Source organism: Diadema antillarum, unplaced genomic scaffold, assembly GCF_040938485.1.
Source record: "Diadema antillarum isolate AM-2024a unplaced genomic scaffold, OU_Dant_1.0 seq00001459_RagTag, whole genome shotgun sequence".
Classification (NCBI taxonomy): Eukaryota; Metazoa; Echinodermata; class Echinoidea; order Diadematoida; family Diadematidae; genus Diadema; species Diadema antillarum.
This window is the reverse complement of record NW_027272204.1, coordinates 1,211,493-1,228,624: the sequence shown is the minus strand read 5'-3', so window position 1 is coordinate 1,228,624 and position 17,132 is coordinate 1,211,493. Positions and strand designations below refer to the sequence as shown.

General features: G+C 39.3%; 1 protein-coding gene across 1 annotated transcript in view; it reads left to right on the top strand.

Moving 5' to 3' along the window:
* Positions 1–17,132, top strand: part of LOC139709703 (TBC1 domain family member 31-like) — a 36,382-nt gene that overhangs the window by 9,047 nt on the left and 10,203 nt on the right. The window contains exons 7-14 of the mRNA XM_071621659.1: positions 583–783; positions 2,313–2,567; positions 12,207–12,289; positions 13,628–13,774; positions 14,429–14,562; positions 15,201–15,334; positions 16,218–16,397; positions 16,870–17,049. Of these exons, the coding sequence (XP_071477760.1) occupies positions 583–783; positions 2,313–2,567; positions 12,207–12,289; positions 13,628–13,774; positions 14,429–14,562; positions 15,201–15,334; positions 16,218–16,397; positions 16,870–17,049 (1,314 nt within the window). The remainder of the gene's footprint in view (positions 1–582; positions 784–2,312; positions 2,568–12,206; positions 12,290–13,627; positions 13,775–14,428; positions 14,563–15,200; positions 15,335–16,217; positions 16,398–16,869; positions 17,050–17,132) is intronic.

Here is a 17,132-nt window from a genome sequence, read left to right as displayed (position 1 = left end):
CACCATTGTCACATGATTGCACTGATTTCCATTGGTCACCACATTACAAATTGTCACCTGTTAATGATCTGTCAGCCTCTGATGTTCATCGCTCAAAAAGAAACTTGCATGAGCAGCATGTGTATAAATACATGCAGTGATCAAAATCAGGATACATCTTCGGCAGAGCTGTCAAAATATCTAGCTTCTCTGATTTACACATACAAAGGCAATTAAATGGTAGACCCTATATCATATTTGGTGAGGCTGACTTTAGTATTCAGTGAAATAGACTTTCTTTCTTTTTTTCTTTTCATAACCTACCACTTTAGCAAGCCCAGATCTTGCTATGTGGTGCAAAGCTCAGAAGAATATGTAAAAATTTGGGTTCCTTTTTTCAAAAGTATTTTACAATGATTTCAACATGCCATTATTTCAGTTTTGTGGGGATGAAGTGGCAAGAGACAATTCATTATGAATGTGTACTATCCATTGTTGACATGATAACTACAATTAGTGTAACCCACTATATAGTTGCTTTTTATAAAATGCAACCCTAGTGGCTTTGTCAGTTAAAATTCTCTAAAATTTGTGACACTACAGATGGTTGTTGTGTTAAGCCAGGACGGACTGGTCAGGTTTGTCCACATCCACAGCTGCCGGCTGCTGTTTGACCTCGGCAGCCTGGATGACAGGGCGGTTCACTTTACGGTCAGCCCCTCGGGCCGCAACATAGTGGCCGTGATGGAGAGTGGCAGACTGAACATATACAGTGTGGCAGCGCTCCTATCAGATTTCAACAAGGTGAGATATATAGCAATGTACATCAGCTTCACAATTTCATGTGTCTGTACCATATGTCCCCAAAAACAATTACAACGGTTCCCTCAGCAATGATAGCTTTAAAAATAGTCAATCAATCCAAATACAATTATTTCAGGGTGTGAAACTATAACTCATTGCCCACATCTTACAGAAAACCTTATCTGATTTGCTTCAGTGGTCAAAGAGTAAAGAGGAGTTTTGTAATACATGTCAGGAATCCCTACCCTCCAAGTTCTGTCCATTGTGTTCACACATCAATATGCAGTTCCAAGAGCATCCAAGTGCTAGTAAACTTGGAAGAATCAGACCCATGACATGTTTTACAACAATCCACATTCCTCTGTGACTACTTAACCAAATTGAATGGAGTTTTCTGCAAAATACAGTTGAGATGTTCTATTTCCACACCCTGAAGTAGCATTGAGACAGTTTAATCATATTGGGAGTTATCAATGGGAAAATTCGATTGAATTTTTTTGGGGGACATAGTGTACTGTCAGTTTTGTTTGGATGTTGTAGGTGTCTAGTTTTCATATTGTTCTCATAACTCCTAGGCCCTGTTTTATGAAGAGTTATAATTGATTATATAGTTGATTTCTATCATAAGTCTATGGCAGCCTGTGTAGTAAGGAAATTTATGATCGATTACATATTTTGATAAAACGGGACCCTACTATCGTAATTTAAGAGTTAATTACCTGGCAGTAAGTATAGACTCTGTTTTTTAAATTAAGAGTCACTCACGAGTCAAATAAAGTGTAAAGAGGTATGAAATGTTATGGAAACTCTAGTATGGCACAACTAGTGTCCTTTGCATATCATAGTGTTTTTGACAAGATATTATCAGTCAAGAGTAAATGATAATGAATTTGAAAGATACTGAGAAGAATTTGTGCCCTTGTGGCTTGCAGTTCTTGCTATCACATAACCAGATGTGAGAGCTAGCCAGAGTAGTCGCTGCCTGTGAAGAGGAAAATGATGAGAGGCTTGGTGGCCATGTTTTACATTTTTTCTGCTGATAATTTTATAATCATGTTGTGTCTTTGTATTGCCATTTTCATTCTCTCACAAAATATTTTGGAATAATTATCATTGGATCCATTGGCAATGCCCCCTCTTTTCACACAGTTTGCATTTCTTTATATGTGTTTGTGCATGAGTGTTTTTCCAGTGACATTCCAATTTATGCCTTGGACAATTTCTATTCTTATAATTCTAAATCATTGTAAAAGTTTCAAATGCTGTATACGCCATATTTTCGCGAGTCTAAAATTTATCGAATCGGGAATTCCCAACGATTTCGCAAGTGGTTAGATTCGTGATCGTGGAGTTTGTCTTTATTTTCGCGAATAGCACCTGACTCGCGAAATTCGCGAAAATAAAAACCATGCGAAATATTTGGCGTATACAGTAGCTGGTTCATGACAGCACAAACTGACAGAATGTAGCAATAGCACATCACTCAGAATAGACACTCAATACTTTGATGAATGTTTATATGTTTCTAGCCGCCTCCTCCATTGGTGAAGGCTACATCACAACGCCAAGGCCGTGCGACATCCCGCAGACAGAGATCGACCCTCAGGTCGATGACACCCGGTAGTCTTGGATCCCAGTCTTTTGGTGCAGCTAGCGTGGCAGGAGGAGGAAGGGGAGGAGGCAGAGATGGCAAGCCCAAGGGACGGAATGGCATTGGGAGGAGACTAGATGCCACTGTCAGGGTGGAAGTGAATGGGGATGATGAAGATGATGATGACAGCCAGGTGAGAATTTCAACTTCATTTTCGTCGGAAGTGGATTTCCAGTAGCAATGAATTACCACATTATGTTTTTGCCATTATCCCTGCAGTAAAATTATATACCACGTGCTTAGATTGACTTCAGGATAGTAATCCTCAATATGAGGCCTCTGCAATTTCTTTTGATATTTTTATCACAAATGGATATCTGGTATTGTAATGGCATGTGTCAGATTTCTGCTGGAGAGAGTAATGCTTTTAGTCCACCCAACTGGAACAAGTGAAAGCATTCTTGGATTGTCCTCTTCTTTCTGTCAATTTGTGGAGCAATATTCTGCACGTGTCTTGCATGCCATGGGTAATTTAAGATCTGCTTGAAAAGAGCTCACCATTTCTGTGTGCAATGGGAAAGAGAAAGAAAAATAGTTTGATTTGAACAGAATTGATTTGCATTGACTTGTTTTTATGTGACTACTAAGGTAGCGGTGAATATTTTTAAGCAAGCAGCTTTGGTCCCCTCCTAAGGACTAGGCAATGAGGATAAGGTGCCTTGTCCTAGGGACACAACCGCTGCAGGCAGGTGGTTTGTGATAGATAGTCTATGATTTCACCTGCTGAGCCAGAACAGCTCTTTCGTGATAGTACCCTGACTAGACACATTTATGCAGGGAGGTCCACGAGGGGTTTTAGCATGTCGCTGCGACATGCTAAAATTTTTGCGCGACATCCTTTAAAACGTGCGACATTCTAAGCGCCATGGTAAAAAAACTGCGACATGCTAAAGTAACTAACTCTTAACTTACAAGGAAATGACTTATAGGGTGTTCCTTGTTGAAAGGAGCAGCAGTTTACAAGAGCCAAAAGTTTATCCACAGTCACCGCACCGATCACGACACAACGCGGCTCAAACAAGCTGCAGTACTCGCACAACACCACATCACACACTTGCTCACTCACGTCTCATCTCCCTGCTGCTCACATGTACATGCCATGGGATTGCGCTCTGATTCGGGATCCACACACACAGCAATTTGTGTGAAGTTACACCTAGCCCGTGCAGCGGCACGTTGAGACAGCCGTCTGTATGTAATACTGTATACTGTATGTGAGAGGGAGAGAGAGGACGGAAAGAGAGGGTCGGAGGCCGAGGAAGGCTGACACGTGCTCGCTTGTATTGTTGTCACGCTTGTTGTCGGGTTACGCAAAAATAAACGATATGAAATGCACACCCCCTCCGCCAAAGCTTGTATATACAGTAATATATATTTGCTGCTTTGGTTTGTTCGTACTTGTTCGTTTGTCTGCCTGTCTGTCTCTCTATTCGCAAAATATTCAAAAGTTGGGAATAGATTAGGATGAAATTTTCAGGAACAGCTGGTTGGTAAAATGGCGCAAGGAACAGATGATTAAATTTTGGTAGTGAGAAGGATATTGATACCACTGGAATTCACCGTCAGGATATCCAGGATTTTTTCTCAGACTTTGTTTCGTATATTTGAAAGGATTCGTGTCAATTCTTTAGGAAGCTTGCCATCGGCATAGCAGTTACGCAAAATTAGATGCGTTCGAAGCATTGCCGCAGAGAGAAAATTACCTCCATCTTTCGTTTAAAAAAAAAATCAAAAACAAAAACGAACGATGGAGTAAGCAAATGCAAATTGTTTAATCTTTTTTTTTTGTAGATTCAGCTGGTTATTTTTTATCTAAAAAGCCATGCGTTCCATTTGAACCTTAGTAAGTTGGATTTTACTCGAGCGCCGAAGTTGAATTTCTAACGAATGAAATCGATCGCAGCAGGAACTCAAGAATGTGCCATATTTTAACATCCAAGGCCACCCGCCCTATTAAGTGTGGGTTTTGTTTGTTTGTTTGTTTGTTTTAATCATAGTCCTGGAATAACGGGGGTGTCCGAAGAAATCTATGATTGAGAGTGACCTCCTGGTTGTGTTGTTCAGCGAGTATGTGATGGGGTGATCGAATGCATGCTGTGTGGTGTGGTAAAAAATGAAATAAAAAGAAAATAAAAATGAAGAAGAAGACAAAAAAAAAGAGTGCTAAACAAATGTGTCTCGTGTTCTTGAGGGTGATTGAGGGGATGAAAGAATACAAAAAAAAAAATTGTACTTAGTAACACAGTAATAGAAAACTTTCGGTCATCTACGAAACGCGCTTCCGCGCGAACGCTACAAGACGTAAAACGGGTCAAAAATCGACGCATCAATTTCCACAAAATCTGCCATAACTTTCAAACTATTTAAGAAGCAAACTTGGGGCGCCCGGATTCTGAAAGTGGACACTTTAGGGATTAGTTATGTGTATATATCATTATTGTAACATTTGGAGCAGTGACGCAAATTTGATCAGAAAAGTACCTTATGAGCAGATTTGTCTATGACTTATAATGTCCAGTCCAAATTTGACGAATTTGAGCATATTCTTTTGTCTTGCAATTCTTCCACATGGGATATCTCGTGAACGGAAGGTCACACGAACTTGGGGCGGACGGTTTCAGAAAGTAGAGATTCTGCACATTTTTGTGAAGTAAGAATCTTGTTCATTGGTTTAGCAGTCCTGACGCAAATAAGCAGTAAAGCTAAACTACCCAGTCACAATTGTATGCTGTCATAGTGAAATTATGTGAACATGATGTCTCTCTACGCACAGTGCTGCAGGCCACCCCCATTAACGTGTCGACTAGCCACGCGCCCAACACGCACTCACTTTCGCCAGCGTGTCGAATTTTCTGCGTGATATGAGGGCGAAAGTTTGTCCTGACGAGTCGAGTACCTAGCTAGTAGGCGCTAGGCTAATATCAGAATTTTGGGGAGCAAGCAGTCGCCAGCACTGGGAAGTGAGACATACAATGTTCAACTGAATTCGACGAGTACTCAATAACTTTGATTTCATGATGCAGCAGTCAAAAATAAGCAGGTTTTTCACTGCTGCCTCTGGCAGTGCCTCTTCTACTAGTAGCAGGCCCAGTACTAGTAGTAGTTCTACATCTAATGACGATACCGCTGTTGAGGTGCAAGAGACCACGGCCACAGGCGGTGATGATCCTGCGCATTGTCCTGTCCCTTCTAAAAGGCTGAAGAACACAAGTAAAAGACCAGGTCAAAGAAACGAATTCTATCACCCATGGCTCAAGACGTACCCGTGGCTAGACTATGAGGAAGACAAAGGTAAGCTTGTATTAGTTGGTTAATTTACATAATTACTTGCAAATTTAATCGGAGTTTTCAAGTTTACTGTATAATGGAAATAATACGAAAGTTGTTCTAAAAAATAAATAAAACGTGATGCAGATACATGTAGTACCGGTACGTATAATTCAAGCTATGAAGACAAGAGTAGAAAACAAAAATCAGATTTAGCTGATGGGCCCGGTAGGTAGCCGTTAGGGTGTGGGGGTATTTATGTAAGACCTGTACATTACCCACGTACAAAAAAAAAAACTTGTAGAAAGCCGCTTTTACAGCACTACAGGGGTTAGGCGCTATGGGGTTCATGGTATCTGACTATCAAGATTGGGGGAAGTCTACATAACAGGTTTTTAGCGTAGAATACATTGGAAATGGGGAAAGTTAGAACAATTTATTCCCTGGACAAGACAACTAATGATTAATGTTACATGGATTAGCGTGTTTGGGCTGACCGCCGAGACGAGGTCGGCGAGGTCTCTCGGGGCCAATAAACTTCATCTGTCGGCAAGAGACTAGCAGCCATCGCGTTGTGCTTGGCAGCTTTTGATCGATGGCATTATCTTCAGAAGGCAGGTTGTCCAAAGGGTATCAATTTCAGTGGTGATAAGTATTAAAGGTATGAAAATCTGAAATGTTCCAAATGGATTTTCCCCATTTGAAGTTGTCAGAACGATTGTATACACTTCAGTCCTTGTTTTGGGTGCCTTTCCCAAAGTGATTTAGCTGGTGATGTATGTAGCACATTCGGTTATGGTTCATGACTAAGCTGGGTGGTATAGATAGCCCTTTCGGAGGTGAAGGTCACAACCAGGTGAAAAGTCATAGACAGGGGTCAACATACTTTTGGAATGAAACCCAATTTCAAGTTTTTAGGCAAGTTGCAATTATAGGTAAAACACATTCTGCAGGTGATTGCCAGCTTATAGTACCGAAGTAATATCAATTATCCCAGATTTTTGTAATCTTTATCTTAAATTTTAGCATTAATCTACCGGTATTTTATTCATACAACTATCAATTACATTCATGATGAATGTAATAAATTAATTGGTAGTTGTATAAAAATAAAAGTAATAAAGAAAAGTAGTTTGGATAAAATGATTTTATATTCAATTTAGCTCCAGGTAGCTCTATATTGTGCAGCATCAAGTCTTGGTGCAATTTTTGTTCATATTCTCTTTTATTTTTCCTCATTATCTCTGACTCTAAAGGGATGTACTGCACATGGTGTACAAAATATGACATCGCCAAAGTAAGGGGAGTGCACGTGTGGGTATCTGTGCCGTGCACAAGCTATCGCGAAGCCTCACTGAAACAGCATCAAAATTCTACAGCCCATCAAGTTGCTTTGCAGATGAAGACCCAGGCAGACGATGCTGCCAAGAGAGGTGGAATCAAGGAAGCGCTGGAAACCGTCGTGTCAGTCGAGCGGCAAGCATTCATTGCAGCTCTCCGAATAATGTACTTTCTAATGAAGAAGGAGCAACCCTATACCTCACACTTTGCAGACCTGATTGAACTCAGTATCATCAACGGCTGCTCGTATTTGAACTCTCTTCATGTTCAGGGTTCAAAAGGATACACCTCGAAACGCACCATGCAAGAGATGGTGACTGTTTTAGGCAAGTTAATTGTCCTGTCTAATAATATAAATATAAATAAATTTCAAAATTAAGACATCACATGAAATGAAAATAATGTCTGTGATTAAAATTGCAGATTGAAACAAAGGAAAATATAAGTACACTTAGTCTTACTCTTAGTCACAAAACAAAAATGAAAGGAAAGTGGAAGTGTAGTCACAAAATGAAAGGGAGAGATGTGGCATGGTATTGTACCAACTGTTTGTTAAGTATGATGTCACATTGTAAGACGCATGCATAACATGGGCGTAAAGTCTTGCTCTTTTTATCAGTCTTTATTCCCTTTTGATAACATATTTACAATAACCAATTTTACATACAGGTGATGTAGTGCGCCAACAGGTCCTGGAGCATGTGAGGTCCAGCAAGTTCATAGCTCTTCTCATTGACGAGACCACTGATGTTAGTGTGGAGAAGCAGCTGATCATATATGCCAAGACAGTAGAAGACGGAAAGACGCATGTGTACTTCCTAGGAATGGAAAAGGTTTGCCATCTTACCTTTTAACTTGTATTAATTCAATTTCACTTTGACATTCACACATATTATAAGGTTAGGTCAATTGTTATTGTCTGACCCAATTCAAATCATATTCTGTATTTATTTGTAGACAGTTCACGGTTCAGGAACATTAAATTGCAACTGATTTTTTTTTCTTCAGTTGGATGATGGCAAAGCACAGACAATATTACAGGCAGTCAAATCATTTGCCGAGAAACACGACATTCAGCTTGCTGGTCGTCTTGGAGGATTCGGGTCGGATGGTGCCAGTGTCATGGTTGGTCGCAGGGGAGGGGTTGCTGTCCTTCTGAAAGCAGTAAGTCACATATACTAAAATCCAATATTCCAAATTACTTATCATCCTGAAAGAAAATTTCCAGAAAGTTTAATTCAAATTAAAATTTAAATCAAAGTTTGATATATACACATGTAGTCACAATGAATTTCTATTTTTGTTTGAAACCCAAGACCTGCTGATTACAAGCCAAAAGTCAACCACTAGTACTACATCACCACACCACACTAACACACATCACAGTTTGAAAATAAGACTTTAGAAATCTTGAAACAGAAATTTATTGTATCTTTATTCCTTTGTCATTTATCTCATGTTCAATGTATATACTAGGAGTGTAGTTTCGTCGTTGGAAACCACTGTGTTGCCCATCGAGAAGCACTGGCTGCCAAGTCTGCATGCGAGGCCTTGCCACGGGTGAAGCGTTTCCATGATACCCTGGAGTCCATTTTCTGGTTTTTTGAAAAGTCTCCGAACAGGACAGCAGTTCTCCGAAACATCCAGGTACTTGTTTATATATACATATATATATAAAAAGGATAAATCAGTTTTTCTTATACTTTTATGAATAATGGTAATGCAGAATCTACACTCATTTATCATGATGTACACTACAGTACATTTTTGCATCTAATCACTCAAATCAGTATCTTTCAATATTGTCTAGTCGCTGTACTACAAAAAGTAATGTGGTCTCACTTCATTGTTAGTTATTCGTATTAGCATAATGTTCAATTTATATCTTTAAAGCTGACCATGGATCAGCCTCGTCTAAAGCCCAAACAGCCGAAAGCAGTTCGATGGTTGTCACATGATGCTGCAGTAGACACAATGCGGCAGATCCTACCTTGCGTAATCATGGCACTCGAACATGAAGCTGAAGTCAATGACGAGGACAAGGCTGTAGGTCTCCTGAGGAAGGTGAACAAATGGGATTTCACTGCAATGCTACACATGATGTCTGACGTTCTCCCTCTGCTGTCTGTCCTGTCCAAAAGGTTTCAGGTATGGCGGGTATACTGATACAGACTTACATTTAATTAGCTACACAATTGTATACATGAGTAACATTTTAAAATCACTTTCTAATTTTTACTTTACTAAAATTCTATGATTGTTCTAAAATAGGTTTATGTTGTCAACAGTTGTTTTAGCCTTCAAAGATCATTCTTCCTTATTATATAGGAACACAAATTCATATATTTTACAAGTTGCTGTGTTCACATGTTTGTAGACTTGACATGCTTAAGTAACAATGAACATCATATGACACTAATTTGACATACTAAATCTTGTTTACGTTCCTTTCATGATCCAGACTCAGTCACTTGATATGTGTGGCATCAAGTCATATATCCAAGCAGCCATAACAGCTCTGGAAGGTCTACTCGTTGTCCCAGGCAAGTACACATCAGAACTGAGGATGCGGCTACAAGACCTCACTGATGCCGGCTTCAAGATGAAGGCCAGTGAGCAAGATCTGCAGGACTTCCAGAGAACCGTAATTATAAAGCAAAATCTAATAGTAATAAGATATCAGAGTTGTTCATTTTCGAAAAATAAGTTATTCGTTTTATGTATTGCTAATTTAATACACATTGTCAATGTTGTCTTACTCTATAAAAAAAAAAAAAAAAAATATATATATATATATATATATATCTTCCCTGTAACCATAACCAGGTCCACACACCTTACATACAAGCCTTGATCAACCAGCTGCAGGTGAGATTCCCACACACAGACCTCTTGAATGCCTTCTCTGTCATCTTTGACCCAAGCAACTATCGTGGATTAGATGATCAGAACGCCCTATACTATGGGGAGGAAGAACTTGATGTGAGTTTTCTTCTTTTTGAATTTAATATGTTTTAGTTTCTTTTTATGTTCATACCAGTAATCATATAATCTGTAGTAAGTTGTATAGATACCGCATACTTAGAGTCTCTGAAGTCACTACATTCCATACATGTGTATATATTAAATTGCAATACCGCTGACTCAAGGTGTTTGTAATAGCTACAGCCAAGTTGGGAAAATATCAAACAACATAAAACCATCTTATTAAAAGAAGATAAAGAAAAATACTCCTGAGTATATAATATCATCCAACATATTATACATATATATTTTTGTTCAGCTCTTGACAGACCACTACAAGGATGTCCCCATAGTAAGTGCAGATGCTGCAAGGCGGGAGCACTCTGCACTAAAAGCTCTGCTGAGGGACAGTGGCCAAAGGCAGAGCTTCAGTGATGTCCTTCGGGACATGTGTACGGTGCATGCTGATGCAATGCCTGTACTATCATCCCTTGCCCAGTTGGCTCTAGTTATCCCAATGAGCACGGCAGGTGAGATAACCCTGTCGCGTCAATGATAATCAAATCTGATTGGCAATAAGTAGTAATATATTCAAGATTCAGTTGATACTTTCTTTGTTATTATTAGTTTTAAGTTTTTAGTTTACTCAATTCTTTGTTTCAATTGAATGTAAGACTAACTTGCTTATCTAAATTACCATTTTTTTTTCAGATTGTGAGAGAGGCTTCTCCGCAATGAAAAGGATCAAAACAGACAACCGTTCCCGGCTGATCCAGGACACCCTCAACTCCCTCATGATTGTCAGTGTGGAGGGCTCCCCACTTCCTGCCAATGACTTCCCCTTCGACAAGGCTGCGGAAGACTGGGCCAGCATTAGGAACAGGAGAATTGACTTATGAGCAGCTGGACTGGTACAAATTAGCGGCATGCAGATGGATCTCTTCATATTGAAGTTTGAACAGATGATGATCCTACATTTTATGCATGGAGCTGCTACTGTACATGTACTTACTCAAAATACACATACCATTAGTATTACCAAGACTTCTGTTTATCATTTAAAAAATGTTGTATTGTCTCCTTTCAGGATATGTTTGTCATGATCCACTCAGCACTCTGGTAATAGTATGATCATGAAATATCTGTGTGACCACCTTCATCAGAATCTCATCTTGAATTCTCCATTCTTTGTGCAATTTTCTGTCCTGTAATCAGTCCATTCATGGCCGAAACATTGGAAGTAAGCATCAACATTTCGTAGTCTTGTAGAGTTGTTAGCACAATGTACAATACAATACGTTTGTGAAAATAGTATAAGCCTAAGGTTTACCTTTTCAACACTATCAAAGATTAAAATTGTGTCAGAGAGAAATGAAATTTACTAATACTGCTACTTAGGAAATTTAATTTCTCTCTAACACAATGTACACCTTTCAAGAAAGAAAATTAAGTGAAATATTGATGAAAGGCTTATTGTGGATAGAATTACCCAGATATGAGTTTTGTTAAATGTCATTCAAGTTAACTAATGTCTGTTTACCAGTAGGCTGCAAAAGTGCAGTTCTCACTTTTCTACACTTATCTCATTTACTTTGTGAGTCAGTACACAGTTATCTTGGCATTTCAATGTGAAACTCGGTTAACTGAAAGTAAATAAAAACAGTCAGTGTGCTGTACTGCTGGAGTACAAGTTCAAGATGTCCTTGTCATTTATCATAGCATCCCCATTGAGGAGTATATCTATTTAAAAATATATTCAAAAGGTCTAACGTCTTATGAGTAAGGATGATATATTAACATTTCAAGAAAAATTTAAAATCTTATGTCATAATCAAACAATTAACATAATAATTTTTCAGATATTAATGATTTTTATCCTGGCATTGCAGAGTGATCATGGTGATCAAAGTGTTCAAAATAAGGCGAAGATAGCACCAGAGAGCATCTAGAACCCCAGAGCTTCCAGGGCCCTTAAGCGGGCCCTGGACCCCGGCCGCAAGGGACTTCGCGCTTCGCGCTCGTGATGTGCGCTTCGCGCACATACTTTCACGCGCAAGATCACTTTTCCCCCCTGCAACATGCTAAAATTTCAAGTTGTGGACCACCCTGTTTATGGTGTCCTTATGCTGTATGCAGTTATATTAGATTAATTTGTTCCATTTCTTTGTTTCTTTGTGTTTGTTGATTTGTTGTCAACCAGATTTCCCCTCTGCCAGAAGGGCTGAGTATGAGCAGACTGACAGCCATACTGAAAGGCTATGGGGAGTATCCTGCCAAGTACAGGTGAGAGAGAAAAAAAAAAGAATAATGCCAGGGACGGACTTATGTGATGCGATGTCCATCAGAGATTGGAAAACAAAACATGTTTGGGTTGTAATCGTCTGTGTACTCCTACCCTAATTTTCTGCCAAATTTTATGGGTAGATAGAGCTTGGTATCAAAATAGGCTATGATAAATATTGGCTTGGGTGAGTGTCAGAATTGGCCATAAGGAAGTACATCATTTCTTACATTTTTTTTTAAATTGTTGAATGTGTGAGGTGTCCCCAAGTCATCATATTACAGGTTAAAGGTTGTTATCTATCACATGAATGATGACCTAGAGATCATAGCTTTGATGTTGTGATATGTTTTCTGTGAGAGTTCTGAATGAGTTCTCATATTTACCTGCAATGATGTATATTTACCTCATGTTTCATGGAGACCCCAGTAATGTGATGCAAATGAGGGCTTATACCTGTATCAATCGTGTATCAAATTATTTATATTTCAGCATGTGGATAAGTGCATGATTTAAACCTCCGCATATTAGTGTGCATCTTTTTGTTCCCCTCCCATCACCAAGATTTTGTCTAATTGTTTGTGTCTAGTCACAAAATGCTCATCTATGTGATTATGGTTCATTGTGAATCTCTCTGAGTTTCATGTATTCATGTTTGAACTTTGTTACAGAATGTTTTGCCTGTATCACTGTCATTTGCCCTTGATCACTTGGGGTTTTACCATTCATGTCTGTCCTCTGTCAAAGAGCATACACAAGTGTCTTTCATGTTTGTTTGTTGTTGTTGTTGTTGTTGTTTTTTTTTTTTTGGGGGGGGGTGGTTATTTCCATTCACAGGGCAAACAGCGCTTTTAGTAGATGACTTATTTTCAAAGGGTTCCACGCATATGATACAATGGTGGATGATGTAAAATAAAAATGAAAATTCCATAAATAACTATAAGCAACAAAGATAGTCAGGATGATTCAAAGGGGTAAATATAACCGGAAGTTACATATTTCAGAGCACTTATTAGAAGAAATTTAGTTACATATTTCAGAGCACTTATTAGAACGAATCATATCAAGTGATGTTTTGTTTAAAAGTACAGATTTATCAATGTACCACATGTCTAATGGTTATTGAATAAGAATATTGCACCAGAATATGAGAAGCTAATTCATAAATCATAAAACTTGCTATCAGTAACAACTGCCATATTTCTATGTCAAATTTGCTCTCAGCGAATCAGAGGCAAGGATTTCAGTAGTTTATAACAACTATTATAACTTGTTGTTGAAAACAAGTTTTATGAAACGGGGCCCAGGATTCACCTTTCTTTGTCTGCTTTCTGCCACAGAATGTTCATCTGGCGCTCCATCCTCAGACTGCCCGAGAACCACGCGGCCTTCAGCACTCTGGTTGACAAGGGTAGCCACATCGCCTGGGCCAAGGTCCACGAAGACTACCCCATCAAGAGCAGGAAACTCCTGCGGGTCTTACAGAGGCAAGGAGGGTCCACAGTGCTGTGTGGATGGGATTTGATCTTTAGAGAGGATAGCATCAGGCAAAGAGACTGAAAAAAAAAAACACTTTTTATGTCCATTATTTATGTAGTAAAGTTTCCCCCATTGTTAACCATATTGATCTTGCAAGTTTCTGGTGGGCTTTTGTCAACAGGATAAGATTTTACATATCCTTTTCAGGGGTAAAGATGTATTCTGGTAGTCCTAATTTTGAGTAAAATTGTTAGGACAACTATGATAAGATGACATTTTATTAAGTAAGTTAAATGAGCGATAATCAAGTGTCATGACAGCCAACTGATCATAATGAATGTTTAGGGGATGCAAAACTGTGGTATTGTGAATGGTAGGGTGCACCAACTTGTGACATGCTTATGCTATAATTTTGCTATGTCATAATTGTCAAATTTTCACTGCTCTGTACCTTTGTATTGATGCTTTTAGTGTGGATAATTCTATAACTGAGAGAAACCTCCATGGAATAGTGGTGCCAAAATGTCTCACCTTTGACTCAATGTTTGTTGTGCAATAACTTTATGACTTAGAGAAATTTCCATTGAATAGTGGTGCTAAAATGTCTCACTTTCTTCCCCTTTGCCTTCCCAAAATGTGACACAAACACATTCTTTGATTAGGACACTGTCTGGACTGGCCCACTGGTCGGCCATCTTCGGTGAGATGGACTATTTGCCTCTCCTTGCTTTCCCGTTCATCAAGCTCTTCCAGAACAACCAGCTGGTCTGCTTTGAAGTCATAGCAACCATCCTTGGTGAGAACTGCCAGTCTCTCCGTCTGGCCAAATTGAGAAGGAGTGGTCATTTTCAGCTGAAAGAAATTTATCATCCCGTCGTAGCCATTCATATCACATTTCATCAAATATGTGTAGCCCTGTGCAATTGCCCACATTTAATGGGTAAAATGTTTTAACTCGTGGTGATGTGAGAATTCCTTTTGAATTGCTTTTACATGTAAATTACTTTCCCATTGCTGAAGTTTTACATATGGGTGAGCCAAATTTTTGCTTCTGCGATTGAGATGCAAACTGCCAGTGACTATTTTTATTCTTGGTCTTTATTATTATATTTTTTGTTTGTCTGCGTGTATATCAGTGATTTTCAAACTTTCAGAGAGATAGACAACATGCAAATACAATCAAGTGTAGTATGTCTTAAGTTATGTTTCTTTCCTTTGCTGTTTCAAAAACTTTGATGTTTACAAAGTTTGATTTAAGTATGTGCATCAACTGCTGGATATTTATTTTTTGTAAGGACAGCGCACAAGACAGTGCATTTGTGTTTTATTTTGTTAGTGTTTATATGCCACACAAACTGTAGAAATAGATATATATATATATGAATCTCTTTCATCCTTAAATGTTACACCAACACCTCTACTCCACTTCTGCAGTCAATTGGTGCCAGCACTGGTTTGAGTACTTCCCCAACCCTCCGATCAACGTCCTTGGCATGGTGGAGAATGTTCTTGCCTGCCATGACAGAAAGCTGCTGGAGCACTTTGTTGCGTATGGAGTCACCTCGCAGGTACGTCGTCAAAAGGAAAGAAATACCACATATATGTGTACAAACTTTTCACACACCTGAGCTATAGTGGTAATAAGAAATTAAACAAGAACTACAGATGCTCCTTCTGCTGTTATCTCAGCTGCCAACCCATGTGAATAGTATGTAATTACATTGTATTATACATGTCTTACTGATAAGGAAAATACATATCATGCTACATTGGTGACATGTGAATATGACTAGTTGTCAAACAAGTGGGCCAAATATGTACTAACTCTGACAGAATAACCAAACTACCAGTGGGGCAACTGCACATTTTTATATCGATGAATATAGAAAGAATTTTAAACTTTTGTAAGTGCCCAGAAGTCTGTGTGGTATTCAGACATGGACCTCTTTTGGGTGCATTGTTGATATTATTGCCTTGCCCAAAGTCATAGCAATTATGAGTTGAGATCCTGAGAGCAGAGATATTAACAATGCCCTTAATGAATGTCCATCGTACATGTAGTCTATATCTGTTCTATGTACCGAATAGAATTAAAAGAATATTTACTCGGTCTGTTGATCATGATTACACGAGCAAGTTTACACATCAGGTGCTGCCATAGACGTTTACATTGCAATTGCGTTGGGCACATGTCACCTCACACGCTGTGGAAGCCAAGCGTTTACAGTACATGTACACACATCCGCGTACATGCCAAAAAGAGGGCATTTTAGTGTTATGGGGCAGTTTGGCACTATGGGGCAGCTCAGATACTATGAGGCTGCAGTCACGTATTGAATTTATGCCCCCGATTTCAACCAGTCGTTATCGAGGATTCATCAAATGAGGTATATACCGGTAAACAGGAATATGATAAGCTAAAATGTGCACTGTCATTTCACCCCCATGTAGCTGTATGCATGGCCAGTCATGCAGACCCTTTTCTCGGAGGTCATGACAAAGGAAGAGTGGCTGAAAGTGTTTGACCACGTCTTCACCAACCACCCCTCATTCCTCCTCCTCCTCGTGGTGGCCTACCTTATTTGCTCCAGGGGTGCCTTGTTGGCGTGCACAAACAAGGATGACTTCAAGGTTAGGCTTTATGTCATCCTATTAGCCACACTTCTAACTGCTGATTACATGTGTCAATTGCCTTTTGTAAATGCTCTTGGTAAGTATAATTGTCATTAAAAAGAATTTCTTTTTACATCTGTTGAGAGTTCAAAGTACCTTCCAGTTATTTTTCCTTATCTATGGCAACCCGTGGAAAATAAGTGAGGGCATGGTTACAGTAAATCCCCTGTCTTTAGTCAGATTTACACTTTTCATGCTTGAGACATTGGAGAGGAATGCATTTTCACCCTTTTACATCACCTTTTAGTGCAACAGTAAAAAAAGAAAAGAAATGAAAATCTTGAAGTTTACAAGCTGTATGAAAACTTGAGGACATGAATCTCATCATGGTTTTGTGAACAGTTATTCCTTGAAGTGTACACCACGTGATCCTTTAAGTCTTATATTATTCATATCCTGCTATTCTTGTCACCCCTGCGCACTGCCACAGTATTTCTTCCACCACCGCAACGCTGTCGACATAAATGCGGTGATCTTGGAGGCGTACCACATCCAGGAGGGGACCCCTGACGACGTCCACCCCAAGAATTTGCTGGAAGATCTCCGCCCGCTCACCCGGGGGCAGTATCCCGTCTTCAACAAGTACCCCAAATTTATCGTCGACTACCAGGTAGGTGCAACATGCATTTTATGATTCTCTGAGAGCACAGTATGTGGTAATGCTACATGTAGCTGTGAGCAGGAAGCCAGTTG